This window comes from Phalacrocorax carbo, chromosome 2 (genome assembly GCF_963921805.1).
Source record: "Phalacrocorax carbo chromosome 2, bPhaCar2.1, whole genome shotgun sequence".
NCBI lineage: Eukaryota > Metazoa > Chordata > Aves > Suliformes > Phalacrocoracidae > Phalacrocorax > Phalacrocorax carbo.
The window spans coordinates 122,194,640-122,215,354 of NC_087514.1; the positions used below are offsets into that span (position 1 = coordinate 122,194,640).

The window sequence follows — 20,715 nt, forward strand, 5'->3', positions numbered from 1 at the left end:
ACTATTCTTTAGAAGTATATTGTGACTAGCTGCATCTGGTACAGGTTTCCATTTATCCTTTTTTTTTTTCTGAGGTTCACTGTGGCATGTTTTTCCCGCTGTTGTTTGCCACTTGCCTCTGGAAATATGTATGTGATCGCAAATTTTTTGTATGCTTACTTTTCTTCCCCCTGTCTGATATTACAGCTCATTGATGCTGGTATGTTCCTTGAGTTTGAACATTTTGACTATATTATTAAGTTCCTCCACCAACTGCAAGTTTCCAGTCAGGAAATAAATACTGTTCTGGACATAAAATCCAGGTATGTCTTTAAGGAGGTATTTTATATATATATATATATATCTGTCTGGTTCCTTCTTCAGGTTCTGTTTTTATAAATTTATGTTAAAACTTTAAAATGCAATTAGAAAATGCAAATTTAGTGTTTCAGATGAAAATACTATCATACCGTGCCTAATTTTATTTTAACGTGCTATCAATCTACTATGCTTCAAAGACCAAGGATTAAGTCAAAACTTAGGTCCTGACCACAGATATTATTTTTTTCCATATTGATCATCATTGTACAATCTGTTCCCAGCTGTGCTACAAGTTTGTATAACTGCAGTCAAATTAGAAACATCATGGTTTAATATATAATTTAGGCGTGCATAAGCAAACAGTACTTCTGCAATAAACAACTCTTTTAGGCCATAAGAGGATTAGTAATGATCTGAAGTAGTTTTCTAGTTTCATTTACTGTGTGACTGCATGAACACTTGTGCCAACACAAGTAGGGAGGAGGGTTATTTTTTAGGTACTGCTGGATTATGCTGGGCAAAATGTGAAATCACAGTCCGAACCTGTTCAAAACTGTTGATGTCTCCCCATCACATGCACAAGACTGTCTCTTTTTTGTTGTTGTTGTTGTCTGCATCATACACATACATACAAGGTGAAAAAATACATTTGCAATTCATAAAACAATCTTTGATTCTTGGAGGAAACCAAATATGCAACATCTACTGTGTGAAAACAAGCCATCACTGTTCAGTGAAAGCACTGTAGAAATTATTTGCTGCTTTTCATACTTGTCCCATAGAGTACCTTTCAGCCACAGATCTCAGTGTTTTACCAGTGCAACTTAGCACATGTTGGAGGTAATTTTTACCATTTTTCAGACCAGGAATCTGTTTCATGGATGAATGACCCCTTCCAGGTTGCCTCAGTATGTATGTGTTTTCAGCACAAACTGAGAAACAGTCTGTATGTATGAAGACTGAGCAGCCATGCTACTTCAACTACATGCGTTAACTCAGTTGTGTAGGTTATGTATCCCTACATGATAGCATCGCACTGGGTAGATATACTCATTGTTTCAGTGGCAGCATCAGAATAAAGTATTATGCTCCTAGGTATTTGAAGCTGAATAGCACTTTCTTTCATGTAATTAACTTTTTTTTTTTTACCTTCATGTCAGAAATACATACAATACAGTTTTGCATTTACTTAATGGATTGCAAGTCTTATTCATACCTTTTCAGTTACATTTCTACTGAGACAAGGGAACGTTTTCTGTGACAATAGCTCTGCTCAGTTATTTGCTTAATACAGGTACTGACTTCCCTTGGCATGACTGTTAATGTCCATTTTCAGTGTTCAGTTTGCATAGTGTGTAGTAAATAGGATCAAAAATCACATCAGTTTGCATAGTGTGTAGTAAATAGGATCAAAAATCACATCAGTTTTTAGTTCATATATGATAGTTTGTTGATTACCTTCTGCCAGTGCATAGTTTAGTTCAGTAGGGTGTGTTAAAACGAAGTATTAGTTGTTTTTTTTTTCTTACAGAAGGTTTCAGGAAAGACATTTTGAAAAGAACTGGCTTTTTGACTTCAACTTGGCAGTGGCTGAAATTCAGGTACAATATGTGCATTCTTCAAGCCTGTTGGAATGCTTAAACCATGACTTCTTTTAAACCTAAAAGATGAGTAATTTCTACATCATTTAAAATTAGTGGCTTTATTATTTAAATTATTACTTCTTATTTATTAAAACTGTCTTTGGTTTTTCTGTGATGTCAGTACTTTAATTTACATATTTGTAGTTTTTTATCTTGGTTTTGCATCTAATTCAAAGATTTTACAATTTTAAGCAATTATTTCTTATGCCTTATATTTGTTGTGCTTGTAATTGGTAGTGGTACATCATTCCTCACCAAAAAATTATTTCATATATAATTTAGCAGATAGAATTCATCTCTATTGTAAAAACGCACAGTTGTAAAAGGCCGTAACTGGCAACACTAACCTATTCTAAAGAATAAGAAAACATTATAAAAATTTATTTAATATTCAAGGGCAGACTACTTATGCATAATTATAATACAGTTTACATATTACCACACTTACTGCACAGATCCCGAGACCAAAATTTAAGAAGGGGAGAACCAGGACTGATTTTTGATTTTTTTTTTTTTTTTTTTACTCCTTTAACACCAAAGTCATCAAGTGATCTGGCAAGCAAAAGACTAATTTATATAGAAAATAACCATCAACGTGGCATGCATCATGGGGAGGAAAAAAAAAGTGAAATACTGGATGAATGCCTGTTCTTAAATAGGATGAATAAGTTATGAGCTTCCTCAATTGGGGTCGTGACATAAATGGAAAAAGAATTTTAATTTCTTGAGGGACAAAACTGATTAGCAGTCCATGCAAGTTAGGCAACATGGAACTGTGCCATATTGAGCATGGAGGTTCTTGGCAGTAGCGTTTCCTCTGCATCTTTTTTCTGCTTTAAGTCTGTCCCAGGTGTATCTCTCCAATTTCAGTGTATTTTCTGTTTGGTGTTCTGGAAGCAGGTTTGCTTATATTTATCCCTTGCCTTCTTTGCAGCATTGTAAGGAAAAAAGTGATTGGAGTAAGCTGGGAGCTTTGTATGTTAATGCGAGAACTGGATGTGAACATTTTGATGATCTTCAGAAATTGTCTTTATGTATTGCTGAAATACTAACCAGAGATTCTGAGACAGACAGACCAGGAGTTCCTTTTTGTGATTTTGCTGATGCAGGTAAAATTAAGATACAAGAAATGCTTTTTGTTCATCCCTATTCTTTGTAGAGTTTTTAAAAGAGGTAGGAAAAAAATTTTGTGTACTGTTTTTGAGTATTAGTTAATTTTACATGTTACAATGTTCAGAACTTTTTAAGGTGCAAATGCAATCAGCTAAAATGCTCAATACAAGCCGTTTTCTAGTAGAATTAAAATCCACAGTGCTTACACTTAAAGAAAATTCTGAAAGAAGAACATTTGAGCTTTGTGGAATCAAGAAGAGAAACCAAAACTGGCCATCTTTAATAAAAATGTCTTATTCTCAGGACAAAGACAAATGTATTCAAGTATTGTCATGTGAAGTGTCACACTCTTAATAGCATAAATAAACTGTACAGCTGTAAATAGTTTTTTATATATTTCTATATTTCAAAACACATTGAACAGGGTTACATCATTTGTACTTTTTTGGGAGAATTTCTGCAAAGGCTCGGTCCACAAAACACCTTCAGGTTTTTTAATAGTTCTGACGGGTTTTCCTACCCCTTTGTTCTCTATGCCCCTTATTTACATATCTGTATCATTCTTCCTAATAAGTTTGCAGGAAACTGAGGCTCAGTGAAGTGTTAGTGGGATATTAAAATGTTTTATAATGGGTGACTCAGGTCTCTTTCAACCTGTATTAACTACTAAAACATTATGAATATTTATTCCAGATATGTAACATAACCTTCTGACCACAGACTTTAATATAAGCTGTCACAGGTTCCAGTTGTGACGCAGACAGAAGATTTTGGTGGGGCTTGGAACTTAGCCTGTCTTCCCTAGAGCAGTGGTCTCCAAACTGATAGGCACCTCTATCAGTGAAAAATTTTTGAGCGCTCTCCCCCAATTTATTTATTTGTTTGTTTGTTTATTTATTTATAAATTGGATACATGTACTACTTCAGTAATATATTAAGTACATTATAAAACATACACAAAAATAGAAATTAAAAAGATGAGATAAAGATGAAATAAACACTACTTCGTAAAATATTTTATATATTTTTCTTTTTTAATGGTACAAAAAATATTTTCTTCCCACACCTGTATGGATTATTGTGCTCACAACTCACTTTGGAGACCACTGCTCTAGCATACCAACAGTGCTTCCAAAGTGGTTTTATAATATGGTTGGAAAACTTGTAATTACTCAGTTCTGTAATTGCCAACATTTCTTCATGATGCCAGGAAATGCAAAGCTTACTTTACAAATAATGGTGTCAACTAAACTACACCGATCCATGTCCAAGCATATTACGGATGAATTAGACTACTATGAAATAGTGTCTGAATAAACTATATTTACCTGACTTCTGGTGTTAAGGAGTTACTACTTTTAATGGCAAATATTTCAGAAAGTATATTTAATATTTTTCACAATGACCATGTTTTTCACGTGTGTAATTTCTTTAAAACTGCATTTATATGTAAAATAAAAAATTCTTTTTTCCTTTCCAGTAATAAAAAAATCACAACATAATGAAAACGACAGAATTTTCATTGGGAGGACTGGGATAAGTGTAATGTATTCTTATCACAGAGTACTGCAGTGGATAAAGGTATACTGGACTATAAGAACCTGACTGGAAGCAAAAGAATGAGTCATTTCTTGTCTAGGTGTGAATGGCTGGACATGCCACCTGCCTCCCACCATCTTAGTATTTCTTAATTGTTTCCCAGAATCTTCCATATGGCAATACTGCTGTATTCTGAGACCTCCCAACTCAAGCAATATTTTCAGGGCGCTTTCTGCGCTGATTCTGCTGAACCTGACCTCACATGGAATGGATAAGGCCAAGAAGACAGAAGAGAAGCCTAGCAAGGCTGCTGTTGCACTTGGTGAACTGCTCGTTCCCCAGAATGTCACTAGAAGTGCTTTTCTTCCATTGAATCTAGGGTTCTAAGTTCTGTGAATCTTGCAAAGACTCAGACCTCACACAGAAATACCCCTTAAAATCCTTTTTTTGCTGTCAAATATTACAAAGGACTAGGGTTAAGAGACTAGACCCTTCACTGGATATTTTACACTCTTTAGGCCTCATGCAGTATTGATCATAAGTTCACTGCAGCAAGATATGTTTGTGTTAAATTCATCTTTTTCTTCCGGGAAGGAAGCAGTGTATATACCAAGCTGGGTCTCCTATACAATGCAGCATGACCAGTGACAACATAAGAAATAATATAAACCACCAGTGAGTGGAGTGGAGTGAGTTTTGGTCAGCGGTCATATTCTTTGTGTCAATGGGCCTGATCTGTACAACTAATAATTATGCTGTACTGGGATGTTTTTCATCCCATACAAGATGATTTCCAGCATGTATTTTTATGAACAAAAGCAAACACTCTCCTTGTCCCCTTTTGTCTCGTGGTGGGTTTTTTTGTGAATTATTGTCGAGGGACCCTTTCTAGTTTGCATCAAGGGATTAAGATGTTGTTTGTACTATTGTCTCTAGTGGATAACCTTCAGGAATTCTGTTATGTAAAACCTGTGCACGGTTCAGCCTGTTTCCAGGGTCAAGCCATTCATCATTTTGCTGAATGATAATTTTGCAGCATCAGCTTGTTGTGTTGAATGGTCTGTAGCAGATCCCTGTCAAGCTGCAGCACAGTGTGGTACTGTTCAGGAGTAAAGGGAAGGAGAGATGGTCTTTGCATTAGCACTTTTGTAGTACTGCACTAGAACTTTTTGAGGCATTTTTGTTCCACAAAACTCAGCAGTTAGAACAGTTAAGATATTCCTAGCCACAGAGAGTGGCCAGTCTAAATTTTTGGAATTGAGGAGTGGTCAGTGTTCTCATGCCTACCAAAGAGCTTAGTTTGGCTTGGGTTTTGGCTATCATCTTCAGCAGAGACAGCATATATTCAGTGTTTGTAGGGAAATGTGTTCGTACATTTTAGCTGTTTTCCAGATCCTGATATCTGGATTGCAGGACCTCTGATATTCCAAGGAAGTTCATCTTCATGTCTTAATTTCAGAGGTGCAAGGTGTCAAAAATGTGTAGTGTTTCTCGTGTATAACAGAAGTTACTAAAAGTAGACAGTTCTTACACTAGGATTTGTTTTTCATGTCTAGAGCAAAAGATCATTGCTTCTTTGAGAATGTTGTTAGGTATCAAACCCACCTTTCAACAGACTGCTCACCGAGATCCTCAAACAGCCTTGTAGAGAACCTGTGTTGACTATACGGGAGTGTGAATGAGGTCGTGCTCTGAATTATTTTAGCAGAACTGGCAGATCCCAAATTGGTCTCTTCTTCAGGGCTGAACTAGAACTGTCATTCCTACCTCTCTCCAACCAGTTTCACTCCATTATATGTATTGGATAAGTGCCTGGTCCTATAGTTATGGGCTAGTGTCTGCTAGATCCTATGTCTTGTTTCTTCCAAAAAGTGGTACAGAAAATACAATAGTGATGGATTTGTTCTTCCTGCTGCGCCCAAAGTAATTTTTACTTTAGGACATGCCCTGTGCCATTTTATGAATATGCTGGACTGCCTAAAGCTCTAGATGTGCTTTTCAGATCGCTTTACCTTCCTGAGCATCAAATGTCTTTATCACATAGCTTTGATGCTTGGTGGCTCTCCTTGTTCCTGAAGATAATATTCTTTGTAAGAAGAGCTAAGGAAAGTTCATAAAACAGATGTACTTCGAAAAAACATGCAGATTTGAAACGTGCAAATAGGTCTTCCATGGAGACAGCTCTTCAAGCAACACTAGACTACTTTCTGGATACTTACTTGTAGAGAATCCTGCAACATTAACACTCCTTTGGCAACTATTTCATCCACTTCCCATTTCAACTATTTCCTATGCTGAAGGACTTTGCTATGGTTTATTTTTACCCAACTTTTTATTACTTCAGAGGATTGGCCAGATGTTCTTGTCTAACTAAGGATCTCATTCCACAATTGCATTTTAATTGGGTGCTCTTCCTTTATAGATCATTTGTGCTTACAGCTCTGTGCTTTCCATCTTCCTATAAAGACCCACTTCTTAGTGGCCCTTTTGCTAGAAGGATGATTCCATGATTCCATGATATGCAGATCCTCCTTAATTTTGTATTTTGTCTCTGGTTAGCACTTAGATTCCAAGTTTCTATGTTGCTGTCAAAGTTTCACCTTAGTCTTTCTGGTATGTATTTTTCTCCTTCAGCCACATACATCTACAGCTAACTGGGCTTTTTACACATTAAATATTAACTGCAGTGATGTAGTTAGTATTCTTTTATGGGTTATGCTGAGATAAAGTGTTACAGATAGCTGTAGGCCTTCAGAAGTCTCCGATTTTGAGCATATGCCAGTCCACAATATGTATGTACATGGGCATAAAGCATTTGCAAAAAATGAGGTGCTTATTAAGTTTCTTTTTTTGCCCACTTCTCTGTTCTCCTAAACCTCCCTTTCCCTCTACCTCCACGACCCTCGTTGAACCACCACAATGTATGCATCCACATGACTGCAATTTTTAATAAGCCATCATCATTGATGCACCCACTAAGCAACAGCTGAAACACGTCTACTTTGGAGTTTCGTTCGTGTAGCTTGACCAGCAAGGTGCAGCCAGACAGGACAAGTGCTGAATCCTGCCTGTCCTTGCCTTGCTGGGGACATTAATTTGATATCCCACCTTGATTTGATCATTATCTCTTTTAGATTGGTCAGATCTTAATTGTCTTTGAGACTGCTACCATTCTTCTGTCTTTGGCTGAAAAGGCCAACCAAAAAGTTAAGAGGAAGCTTCTGTAGGAAACCAGTCTAAATATCAAGCTAGAATGTGATGATAAAGCTGTTGGTGGTTATACTGTTGGCCAGATAGGCCCCACTTGTTCCAGCTTATTGTCCTGTTGGGTACAACTATCAGTGTTTTCTTTGGCTTATGCTGGAGTAATTAATTCAATTTAACAATTATGCCTCTGTTGCAAAATGAAAACTCTCTATATGATCTTTTTAGAACTTGATAGGTTGCGTAGTGCTGAATGGAACCAAAAGAGTAAAAGTATTGATATACTAAAGTAAGTTAATACAGATTAGTTACAAAGTATATTAAAAGTATTGTATAGGAACACTATAGTAGAAGTGATGTTATGGGGAATAGTGTGCTGGGAACTGTTCAACAATGGGTTGGTGGGGGTTTTTTGCTTATACAGTCAAAAAAGGCTTACTATTCATTGGAAATTTTACTATACTTTTTTTTCCCCAGCTCAATTTGGCTAACTGAACTGATGCCTGTAAATCTGTATCACTGAATTAAATCTTCTGTAGTTTGTTTAAATATATATTCTGTGTTCACTGATAGCATTGCTTTCTCTGACCTTGCCCTTTTCCCTTCTCACTCTTATGCTAGGGAAGGAAGGTTTTGGATAAATTGCATGAGCTACAGATACATTTTACAGTCTTGAAAGGACTTACAGGTACAGAGAGGTTAGCATCAAGATGTCAAATTGTTAATATAGCTGCAGAAATTTTCCTTAAAACTGGAAGTTTGGATGGAGCGACATGGGTTTTGAGAGGTAAGCTTGTCTTGCAAAAACTGAGTTTTGACTTAAATTCAAACAGTCCCCTTCTATGACAGATTTCAGATAAAAGTTACAAGCTGGTCTGTGTTATTAAGTAAAGTTAATAATACTGGGACAACAAAAATAAAATGTGATCCATCTTACTGGTTAGTATTCTTGATATGTATAAGAAATACTATGACCAAGTTTTTTTCAGAAAAGTTTTCATAGTAGTCTGCCGTCAACACCACCCTACTCAAAAGGCTATAATAATAAGGGAGAGGTGCAGCTTGGAAAGTGACCCTGCCCCATGTAGATTTCCTTTGAGCAGGTGACATTCAGTGTCAAAAAAATTTCAGGCCTGGGTCAATGCAGTGTTTCTTTACCCCTCACAGTATCCACATGTAGTAAAACAGCTTTAGAATACTACCATATTCCTGCAATTAAATAACACATTATTACTGGCTTTTTGGAATTCTGATCTGCTGAAAAGAGAAGAAACTCAGAAGTATAAACAAGAATAGAAGGTGTTCTATAAAGTAATACTGAGGATCTAAAATTTGCTAGTCTATATATGTACATAGATGCATATTTATATATGCCACTGACAGTCCATTTTACTACTGTGATATTTAATAAAAGGGGCTATTTACAATATAAAGGTTCATAGAATCCATCTGAGAAGTACTGGTGATAAGGAACAAATTATTAATAACTAGAACTGCATTTTCTGTGAAATACTGAAATTTGTTTTCTGCTGTGGTTTACAGTATATTCTTAATCACCAAAAGTCTCAGCATCCAGCAGTTTCATTTCATAGAAATAACACTGCACTGTTGTTTGCCACAGAGTCAGAGTGGACCACAAATGCACCACTGTGGCCCTGTGATAAAATGGACATCCTCAATCGACATAATCTGTTATATACACTAGTGGACAAATACTTGAGGAAGAGTTTATACAGGCAGGCATTTGAAGTTCTGCAGAACTTACCAGGTTTTCATAATCATTCTGGTAAGTAAAGAAAAAGGTACTGTGGTAAGAACTAAAAATTTAGCAGATGATTCTTTACTGTTCTTTTTATTTGTTTACTGGCTAAAATTTGTTGAAGTTGTAAGGTGGCTTTAGACAAGCCCGTTTGTTTTTCCAGAGAGTCTAGTATCAGTTAAAATATGTATTGTACTGTGCAGCTCTTGCTGCACACACACACACATAGAGTTTATACACTTGGCCTCTTTTTCCAGTTAGCTCTGTTCCACAGAGCAATAGGAACGACCCACTAAATTTTTAATGATCATACACAGTCTATACAGTAAGATAAAATAGGGATATCATTGGGGCGATTCATTTTACCTTAACTTCAGATGAATGCATTGTGTTTTTTTCTATGACTGAGCTAGCTAACCTAGGCTTATTTTACATACCAGCTATATACCCGTTTTACATACCAGTTAAGAACTGAGCGCTCTCTTGGGCTCAATTTATCTGACACATCTACACTTCAAGATGAGATGCGTAGTTACTTAGCCTCCACTGAGTAAACCTCAGCTGATTCCTCTGTGTGGGTCCCGGTCCCATTGCCAGCGTGTACTTTTAGGTATGTTGTTAGGAGAGCTTAGTTGGAAGACCATCTACTTTGGGTATCCTGAAAAGATCTAGTCCTTTGAGGCGCAAGGTGCATACAAGGCTGCTCAGTCCTGCCAAGAAGGGGGCAGTTGATAGGACGTGGACAGTTCAGAGTAAGAGTAGAAGCAGAACTTGAAGCACCAAGGTGATTTTTATAGGTGCAAAATTTGAGTCTGAACAGATCAGGTGACGATTGTATTTATAGGCTTGGGCAAGTGAATATATTTTTATCTGATCTGATTTGCTGGTTTTGGCAGCAAATTATTACTTGGCCCTTAATACTTCTCTTTAACAATGTGAATGAACTAACTGTATGAAAATATTTTTGATGAATAAAGCATTATCTTAAGTTATCTCAAGCTTGTTCCATTTTGCTGATAGAAGGAAGAGTCCTGATTTAGGCAGCGAGTGAGAAGCGATTCTTCAGTTAGATTTGTATTTGACTTAATTCAGTAGTTAATATTCTTCATTTCATTTCAGATACTGTAGATGTTTCTCAGTACAGCTGCCTCTTTAACAAGCTGATAAATGCCTGTTTTGAGAGCAAGAACCTTGGGGTCTCATCTTCTGCAGTAGACTTCATGCTTTCAAAAAACATAGCTATTGATTTTTTTTTACTTAGAGGATTAATCACAGCTTTGGGAAGAAGTTCTCTGTGGTCTAAAGCTAGGACCTATTACAAAAGTAAGTTGCTTCTTAAACAATATACTTCCCTTATGTTCTTTGGATAACATATGCTTAAAACTGCTCAGTATGTTGGGGAGAAATGGGTAAGAGTGTACTTTGTAAGAAGAAAACAGTACTTTCTGTGTCACTATCAGAGATTTATTGGTAACCAAAATGTTTATTGGGAAATAGTGACAGTTGAAAATATGAATCAGTGCCTACTACCTGGCATGAAATAACTGTAATTCTCATAAAATTAATTTTTTACATTCAATTTCAGAATTTCAAAAATGTGAATCCTGAAATGGTTAAGAAGTGCATCGTGTTCACTTTTTCACCTAGGCAAATTGGATTTCCTTTTATTTCTGTTTAGAACTGTGGTGGGTAAAATTATTAATATTATGATTCAAGAGGTCTGGTTTATCCTAACTAAAAGAAAATTCCTTTGACCTAAAAGCTAACAGTGTGTGACTGTTTTCAACTCCCCACTTCTGAGCTAAGATAATACCGGGTGTGCCAGTCAGATAGGGTCCACCAAGAGCCATCTCTCCATGTTGTCACATTATTTACCGTTTGATTCTTTCTTAGAGTTGTGATGGTTAGCAAGCTACTTAAGGAGTCCATCCCCATCCCTCCCATGATGGATACTTGCCTTTGTTAACATAGGTTTTCCTCACCTCTTTGTTTTCTTTTGTTTTTCTGAAATGCTATATAGGTTGGGTCTCTGGGATTGCTTGGCAGAGGACAGGGGAGCAAAGGGGGAGATGCTGTTCAAATGTCATCCTGCCGTGATCATAGTTAATAAAGCTTCTGTCTGTCCTGTCCTAAATTGTACTTGCGTTATCATGCACTTGGAGTCCCTGGATTCCTGACAGAACTTTTTAATCATCGCTGATAATATTCATTGATAAAAATAACATTTTACAACAGTGAATATTATGAGTGATACTAGTTGCTGTGTTCTCAAATCAGGCCATTTAACAGGTGAAACAGTAAAATCCATTAAGAGTTTGGGGTTTGGGTTTTTGGTTTGGTTTTGGGTTTTTCCACATTCTTGGACACAGCAAAGAAGACAGAGCTATGTTCAGTATTGGTAATCCTAATTCCTTACATTTCTGCATTTACTCTCAGGTGCTTTATCATTGGGTTGCTACCCACCACTGCAAGGAAATTTATATCACAAACTTTTGACGATTCCGTCTTACCTGTCTGAGGTTGAGATGCTGTTGGCCATTGAAATATTTCTTGTTTCAAATGCCAGTGATATTCAAAGTCCAATGGCTACTAGTCAGACTCTTCAAATAATACTGAAAAGGTTTGTTGTCAGATATGTACCATTTCGATGTTATTTATCTGTGTGATCATATAATTAATGAGAAATATTATCTTCCATTGGCTGGGAAAGAGAATGCTTGTTTTAAACTTGGTCTTAATCCTTGTTTCTAAACTGGTTATAGAGCAGTAAATGTTGGGGGGGATATTATTATTATTATTTTTAATATGTGTGTAGCAGAAAAGTAATTGTTCCAGAGTGATATTGGTCTGTGTTCCCTAACTGAATGAGTCTACTGCACTAAGAGTGTACTGTATTTTCAAAAACAGGATAGCTTGATATCTTGGTGTACAGATTATTGTGTTGTGGTTAAAGAGTGGAGTAGAAGGGCACAGTCAAAATGTTACTCCTTTCAAAAAGCAACTCTAATGTTTCTTGGCTGTTTTTTGGGAAGTGCATGAAGCCATTTTACATGATTCTCTTTATAGGGCATATCTCAATACTAAATTTGTTAATTTTTTCCCCTTTCTGTGAGACTTAGTACCTTCAGATAAAAATGTGTTTTGTTGCTTTTTTCCCTTTGTCTGTAAACCACCAACACTGTCACTAGGTTATGCCTATAATTTATTTTTCAAGACCCCATTTTCTCTGAGATTGACTGGCTCAGCATCAAAATGTGAAACTGCATAGAAAAGCTGTGTTTGATAAGAAGGATGAACAGGGGCATCTCAAACTTGAGTACTCTGTCTTCCTTTCCCTTCACCCTTCCTGAGGAATACATCTCTTAATTTTGTTCTTTTGATAAATGAGAAGTTTTTATCTCTGTTTTCATGTGTATGTTATTGTGCCTCTGCTTGTTTGCTTAAAGAGTTAAGTTCTGCTCTTGAAAAAACATAGGCCTGTCACTGAGGCACCTCCATACTCCAGAAGTGATCACATGCCAAAAATAAGTAATCCTTTTGGATTCAAGCATGTACATCAATTCTTGCTGTATCCAACTCATAAAATGGTTTACGTTCCTTTACTGAATTTTCCAGCCCAGAGTCAAATGTTTATTCATGAAACATGCTGTGAATATTGCAGACCTATTTTGCACTGGCACTAAATCCTATTACTTTTCATTACCGTAAAATAAGTTTAAAATACATTTTCTCTAATTTTGTAATTCTTCAGAATGATCAGATAAAATTTGTCTAGAAATTAACATAATCTATTATAAGCGAAGTTAATGCAAGGCATTATTTTAATGTGTTTGTAATCTTGTTGCCAGTATAAAGCATCAGGCAAGTGACGCAGGGCCTGTATGGTACCTAACTTTGTATTTGTGAAAATTCACTTACAGATGTGAAGATCAGACAGTTCAGAATAACAGTGACTATCAAGCGGCAGTGGAGAGGCTTATCCTGGCTGCTCGTGTGTCTGATCCAAAGCTTTTTCTTAAGCATATGACAATGAATGTTAATATGGAAGAAGTTTACAGCTTGGAGCTTGCATCTGCTCTAAAATGGCTTCAGGAGAATATGAAATGGGCTGGGAAGGTCTGGCTGTTTCAGTAGTCATTAAATAGTAAAGACTTTTTGGTTTTTAATGCTTAAAGCAATCATTGTTGAAAATAATACAAATTAATAAAGGCAGTTCCCACTGTGTTCAGACTGTGCCTTACTGATTTACAGCAAGGCTTCAAATTCAAGTTGTGTTTTTAAATACTTATATAGATGATAATACAGATAGTAGCATGGAAAGAGTAATTTTTTCCCTCACTATGTAGATTGTCACACTGACTTACATAGATGTTTTGTAATGGCACCATTGGATAGTGAGGAAGCTGCAGCCGCAGAACCTACATTCTCCTTTTTTTATGGAGAATCTAGCACGAACTGTTACTCTTCTCCCAGAAGGTGACAGATTATAAGTGCATTGATTGAGTGTATCTGCTGTTTTTGAGTGAGACATTTTCCACATTGCTTCATAGTCTGTAGAAGTAATAGATGTTTCCTTTTGCCTTCCTCACAGTATCTTGTGAGCATGTTGTCCCATCTGTGTGCCCCTTAGATCTTTATTTCCTTACTCCAAAAACCCAGTAAAAAGCACTGAGAATAAAATAACTTCAAAATCACTTGAGACATGCCTAACGTAGGATGCCTTTCTTTACAGAAGAGAGAGAGGCTACACAAGTTGATTACAGCTGAAGTTCTTGATAATAACTTATATATGGCTTCACATTTGTATGTTTGCAACTTCCACTGAAAAGGAGAACTTGCTTTCTCCCTTGATTGTGCTCTTAGAGGGAAGTGGTTTTGGCCAGATTTCAGTTTCTGCCAACTGTACGATGAGATGGAGGCTTCTAGCAAGCATTTTCTAGCATTCCTGGTTCTTCAGGAATTCTTTTTTCCACCCAAAAATCCTAAATCAGATTCGGAGCACAAATTGCTCAAGTCACACTTCATCTACTGATCTGTAGCCTGAAGTGAGAACCACCAAACATTTTGTATCAGAAAACTCCTGTGGCATATTAGTGGGACCTCTGTCAAAGTTGGTACTTGCCTGAGCTCCCCGCTTCTGTAGTGTTAGTTTAGATCTCCAGTATCAACCTTCACAAACATACCAGTAATACAGCTCTTTTAGTCATGATCTCCATCCCCTTTAGGGCTTTTTCTGCTGAAAATCTCTGCTGTCTTGGAGATAGACATTAATTTTTTTTTAGGGCTGTTCCATCATAACTGAGATCAAGATGGTGGTGTAAGCCCTCTGTGTTTGAAGAATCTTTCCCTTCGTTGGAGCAGCATGAAGTCTCTTCCCAGTTCCAGCAGCATTAATGCAGGTGTCCTTTGCACCCCATGAAAGGCATCATGATCTTACTGCTGGATGATTTTGGAAGGATGTCGGTGGTTTTTTGCTTGGGGGGTTGCCACTCTAGTCTTGAGGTTCATGCCATTAATCTGATGTCATTAACCTGATCGACAGTTGTTAGATTCCTGACCCTTTTCAGGGTCCTGACCCTTTTCGATACCACTGCTCATCCAGTCTGTCTGGGAGTTGCTACTGGAAGAGAGGGAATTGAACCTGATGACTGCCAAGATGGCTGCCTTCTTCCTGTGCTGCCTGTACAGAAACCTGCAAGGATAGGGGCTCTTGTGTTTTCACAGGGTACCAGTCTTCTGTAGGGATCTCATCTGCTTTCCTTCTAAAAAATGGTAGATTCAGTACTATGAAATGGCATTTCTTTAAAAGCCCTTTACCTCAAATTTTCTCTTGAGGAACAGCTGGCACTCGTTCAAACAGACTTTGGGTTCCACCACTTGGTATTCACCAAGATGGCTCTGCCATTTGTAAGGCTATCCACCTGGTCACATCCAGTAGCATTCTGCTGCTTTTGTTTCCCAGTAGCCGAAAGACTGGATATGAAGCGATCAGGTTTCAGGTGAGGGATCTAAACCAATGTTCTTCCAGCCACTCCAGCATTAATGGCAAGAGCAATTTTGGAAGGTTTTGTCAAACTAAAACTGGCAGTAAGAAACTAAGTCACTCTTGCTAATTACTTCTTGTAAGATTCTTTGTAGCTTAATCTCCCTCGGAATTAGAGGCTATCTGAACCTCAGCTAAATCCCACATTCCTGTAAGCAGTACCAGATGTGGCTAATACTGTGTTTGAGAGACACAGGAGGACAAAACTCTCTTAATAATCTGTACGGCTTCAAAGCTTGGGATGTTCTATAGAGAGCATTATTTTTTCCATTATCAGCAACCTTGAATTTTCACTTAGAACATCCCCAGAAGAAAATTCCAAATGTTGCTTTATTTTTCAGAGGTTAATCATTGACCTTCTAGCTTAACTTGGAACTGTGTAAAATTTGTGCAGTGTTTTGGTTCCATCCCCCATCATCTTCAGCTGACAGGACACAATCTGGTCATGTTTTATATTAACAAGCAAAGCAAGCTCCCCACATCATTGCTCAGAAGTTTTGTTACAACTGGTGCGTCCGGTGTTTCTGTCGATAAGAGAGTTTCTCCCTGTCACCATGATAAACACGTAGGCAATTAAAACAACCTTTCTGTTAAGTCCCATATTACATTTTTGTACTGTCTGGGTCCGCTTGAAATACCATACAAATTTGGTCATTTTGATGTGCATCAAAATGCCAGAAAGGTTTGTTGAGCAACATTTTCAGTATTGTTTTGGTGACAGAAATTCCACGTCAGGAATTCCAAACAGGATGAAACTCCAATGTGGAATGGAAACGAGCCTCCAAAGACGGAAAAAAATTCCAAAGAAACAGAGACAATGCAGTTCTGCAGAGCCAGCCTCTTGGTAGACAATATCCATATTTTTGCTTTTCTCCAGGTAGAAGTTAGTGTTTCTTAGTAGCTGAAAGAACTTATGTGTTTTCAGATTAAGCAACTCATTTGATATACTTCCTAAATGAAAAATTAAATAATAAAATGTATGCTTACCTGTTTGCGGACAGAGACAGAAAAATGTGCAAAAAAAACCTTTCCTGTGCTGCGCTCAGAAGCTTGGTCTAGACAATGCTGTGCTCCTCCAGTGTGTTGTTAGATGCAGGAGAAATTCCCTTCCTGAAAATCTTTCTTTAGTTTTCACTGATTACAAGGTTTGCTCTTGGAAAGGTTACTTTTGTTAGGTACGGAGAGTTTCTTGTAACTAAAAACAGAATAATGTTGTTTGGAAGACTTACCACAATTATATTTCAAAGCATTGATAGTTTTGAGAGTTTCTTAACCCACATCGGGGATGGAGATGAGAAGCTGGAAATAGAAGCTTGATAGTTCTGTGTTGTTTTATAAAGAGCAAATGGGGGGATCATTTTGGAGGAGTTGTCAAGATGTTAATAAACATTTTATTATTCTTTATATGAAGTTTCCAAAATATCTCTGAGTCAGTGTTGTCATTAAATTATTCAATTCTGTTCAGATCCCTGTAATTAATATTCTTAGGTATGCAGGAGGGTAGGCAAATGGCAAAGTAGACATGGAGAGTTTAATACAACTACTAGAAGAATCTAGAGTATGATGTGCTGCATGAGGAGGTCAAGAATGCGTGAAATCAGTCAGACTATGCATTTTTTCACCACGCCGTAGCACATAAAGTAGCAAGTGCTTATGAATACATTGGGCTGAAACTCCCAGCTGTGGAATATGGCCGGCTTCCAGTTTTAACTACAGACTCAAGTGGAGGCTACAGCTAGGCCTGTGGGGCGTGCTCAGTTCGCTTGAAGAGTTCTAGTGGATGTTAGTGAGAGTTTTACATGAGGAGAAAGAGTAAAATTCAACATCCCTGGTGTAGTAATCGAACTTCTAATTACAAGATATTAATGCCATACCCCTCAGCTTAGTAAAATACAGCCACATTAAGAGCAGTTACAAGTTCACATTTTCATCCTTTCACATTCTTGAGATGCATCGTTGCAGGGTTGTTGGGTTTTGGTTTTTGGTGGGGTTTTTTTGCAAATTCCAGGTCTGCATTTTTCAGTCTTAACCCCTTCTGCATAACTTTTTTTTCTAAAAAGGCTAGTATGATGACTAATATAAAAAGATGAATGCTGACATTATCGGCCTCAGAGCTTCTGTTCCATTGCATGTGATGGGACTGGAGAAACTGATGCCGCTTTTTGACCATCTGCAGACCAGAACAGAAACAAAAGAGCAAGGAGAAAATGGCTCAGTTGCCGCTTGCAGCAACTTTATTGTGATGCTTAAAGTTCTTCTGCTAGGGGATGAGGTAGTCAAAACACACAGTTAACACATGAAGAAGTCGTCTATCTGGTATAAAACAAGCTTTCCATTGGGAAATGTCTGCGCTGCTCTTGCTGAGCCAGTGGGATGTACCCTGGGAACTGATAGAGAATACCGAGACCAGATGAAGCCCACAGCACTACTGTCACGGAATATTGTGGTGATATTTACAAGCAGTAAGTGTTGAGACCGTCAGCTAAAAACTAGGAATTCAGGCCTGTGCTCAGGGGGCAGGTTGCCCTGGCTCTGTTGCAGCGGGGCTGGTATCCGGTAGTGTCACCTGCTGATGATTTCTCCCAATTTATTTTACTCCTCACTGAGTTAAAAGAAATCCCAGGTGAAATGAACAGCACACTTTTCTGTTGAATCAATTAAATTTATTTTTTCCATCTGCATAATTATGCAACCAATTTGCTTACATAACTGATGGCTTCTATCAGGAGGCAAAAAACATGCTGCACGTTATGGAAATTATGCAAGTCCCCCAAGGGTTGTGAGAGTGTTAACTTGATTTAAAGCTTCGCTGAACTACAGATAGTTCCTAAACCTTGTCAGTCCTCTTTTTAACCTTTTCTGCCTGGAAATGCAATAGGTTCTATGCAGATAGCTCAAATCCATTAATCTTTTTGTTCTGAAACTCGTCAGCAATGGGCATCTTTGCCATGAGGTTACATGTGTCTGCATCAGTGGCGTCTTGACACCAACTACCTTGGAGGAAAAGTAGGCGTATAAATGTATACATCAAGCATTAGTAACGGCGGGAAAACAGCTTTTGCTTTTCCCCTTGGGACAGTCGAGCTCACAGTGGGTTCCTCGCCCATTGGGCATTTTCTTCCTGCAGAACAAAGGAAATGAGAAGCACACGCCAGTGCTTGGGTAACCCCTTCCTTCCTCTTTGCAAAACAGCAGTGCTTTCTTGTGTCAGGGGGTGTCCCTTCTGCGTCCCCAGGTAACAACCGCGGGTGTGCCCCACTAGCAGAAGCGGCGGTCACAGGAGTGAGAAGGGGCCGCTTCTCTGCCTCTTGTGTCACAGGTCCTTGAGAAACGGCTGCGCCGTCACTGTTGAGATCTACAAGACGGGGCGCAGTCAGTCACCGAAGGCAGCAACAACACCTAAAGCGCGAAACCGACGCTGAAACGCGGTTTTTCCCCCAAACGCTCCGGCCCCGGCCGCCCTTTTTCCCCCTCAGGGAGGAACGGCCTGCGCGCGGCCGACGGCGCCTGCGCAGGCTCGGGCGGTCTCCACGTGGGTGCCGGGGGCGGGGACGGACGGCGGCAGAGCAGCGGCTCGCGCCGGGGCCGGGAGCGCGGGAGCGCGGGAGCGCAGGCGCGCACTGTCCCCGCCGGCCCCCGCCCCGCCGGGAGTTCCCTCCGCTGCCCCGCCCCCGCCACCTCCCCCTCCCCTCCCGCCGCCTCCCGGCCCCGTCGGCGGGGGCGGCTGCGCCAGGCGATGGGGGCCGAGCCCCGGCGGGCGCTGTCCGGCCCTGGCGGTAAGAGCCGGGGGCTCCTCTACCGTTAAGGAATACCGGGGAGGAGGCGCGACCCCGCGGGGAGCCGGAGCACGGTGCGAGGCCGAGCCCGAGCGCGGTCGGGGGGTGGGCTGCGGTGAAACCGGGCTGTGCCCCGCCGGGGGCCGGGCGGTGGCGGTGCGGGCCCGGCGGGGGGCGGGGCCGCCTCGCCGGGCTCCCCCGGTGGCGGGTGCCGGTAGGCCGCCTCGGGAGAGCGGTGCGGCGGGCGCCAGCTGGGGCGGGCTCACCCCGGCGGGCGAGTCCCGGGGCACCTGCCCGGGCGCGGCGGGCGGCCGGGGCGGGCGGCACCCCTCGCCGCTGTGCCGTCCGGGGGCGGTGGGAAGGGCCGGCGTCCTTACCCGCGGCGCGCTCCGAACCGAGTTCGGGGGGGGGGCTCTGCTTTAAACAGATAAAACCCTTAGCGGCTGGATCCCTAGCGCTCATTTTCTTCCAGGCGGTGCGACAGTCATTTTCACCAAAGCTTATTTTCTCTGTCACCTTGTTTATTTTCATACTGTTTTCTTCGTGCTGCCTCGAGGGTCGGGCGCAGGTAAACAGCTGAAGCGGGTGGTCGCCCCTCGGGCGGCGCGGCGGTGGCGTGCGGCGGCGCCTTCCCAAAGGCGGCTGCACGGCGCCTGCAACGTGGTTCGTGTTTTGCTCCGCGTTAGCGAGCGCGCCTTTGAGGTGGGGCGCAGGTGGAACTCACCCAAAACCGGAGACTTAGGTTTTTTATAACTAAGCAGCGCAACGATTCGAAGCAGTTAAGAGCATTTAGAACAAGAAACAGTGGTGCTTTTGTCTGGTTGTATAAAGTGTCACCACAGATTACTGAGAATTCGTGGGTTTTATCCATCCTCTGTCAAATCCCTGAAGGTAAAATTACGGAGAAAGAAAGCTGTTCTATTACCAGAGCTTTTTAATATAATTGAAGTTAGTGAATGATCAGGACTGTTGTTAAGGACACCAAAAATGAGATGATTATTGTCCTACCCACCTAGCTGAAAATCAGAAAATAAAAATTATGAAGGTTTCTGGGGATATTTTAGCTCAGCATATTTTTTTTCTTACACCTGGTTGCCTCTAGTAAAATAACTGGTAAACAGTTTATCTTCTTAATTAAGTATATTTATTTTAGTAAGATGCACCTTCTAAAACTTCAAGTGTTTCACAAAACAGTCATAGGAAATATCGTTCTGTATTAGAACAGGGATGGTATTTCTCTGACAACTGCTCATCCCAGCTGCTTAAAAATGGCATACTCAGTGGGAACATGTTATTTTGAAAAGTGCAAAGAAAAATTTTTTTTTCAAGTGCATTAAA

General features: G+C 39.7%; 2 protein-coding genes across 2 annotated transcripts in view; both read left to right on the forward strand.

Annotated features, from left to right (window-relative positions):
* TOPAZ1 (testis and ovary specific TOPAZ 1) overlaps nt 1–16,959 on the forward strand; it is a 44,061-nt gene extending 27,102 nt beyond the window's left edge. The window contains exons 12-20 of the mRNA XM_064444194.1: nt 187–302; nt 1,832–1,901; nt 2,878–3,052; nt 4,537–4,637; nt 8,421–8,586; nt 9,421–9,585; nt 10,678–10,881; nt 11,995–12,178; nt 13,479–16,959. Coding sequence (XP_064300264.1) covers nt 187–302; nt 1,832–1,901; nt 2,878–3,052; nt 4,537–4,637; nt 8,421–8,586; nt 9,421–9,585; nt 10,678–10,881; nt 11,995–12,178; nt 13,479–13,692 — 1,395 coding nt within the window. The 3' untranslated portion in view covers nt 13,693–16,959. The remainder of the gene's footprint in view (nt 1–186; nt 303–1,831; nt 1,902–2,877; nt 3,053–4,536; nt 4,638–8,420; nt 8,587–9,420; nt 9,586–10,677; nt 10,882–11,994; nt 12,179–13,478) is intronic.
* Nucleotides 16,960–19,215: 2,256 nt separating this feature from the next.
* TCAIM (T cell activation inhibitor, mitochondrial) overlaps nt 19,216–20,715 on the forward strand; it is a 20,949-nt gene continuing 19,449 nt past the window's right edge. Inside the window, exon 1 of the mRNA XM_064444196.1 lies at nt 19,216–19,377. The gene's annotated coding sequence lies outside the window, so the exon portion shown is untranslated. The remainder of the gene's footprint in view (nt 19,378–20,715) is intronic.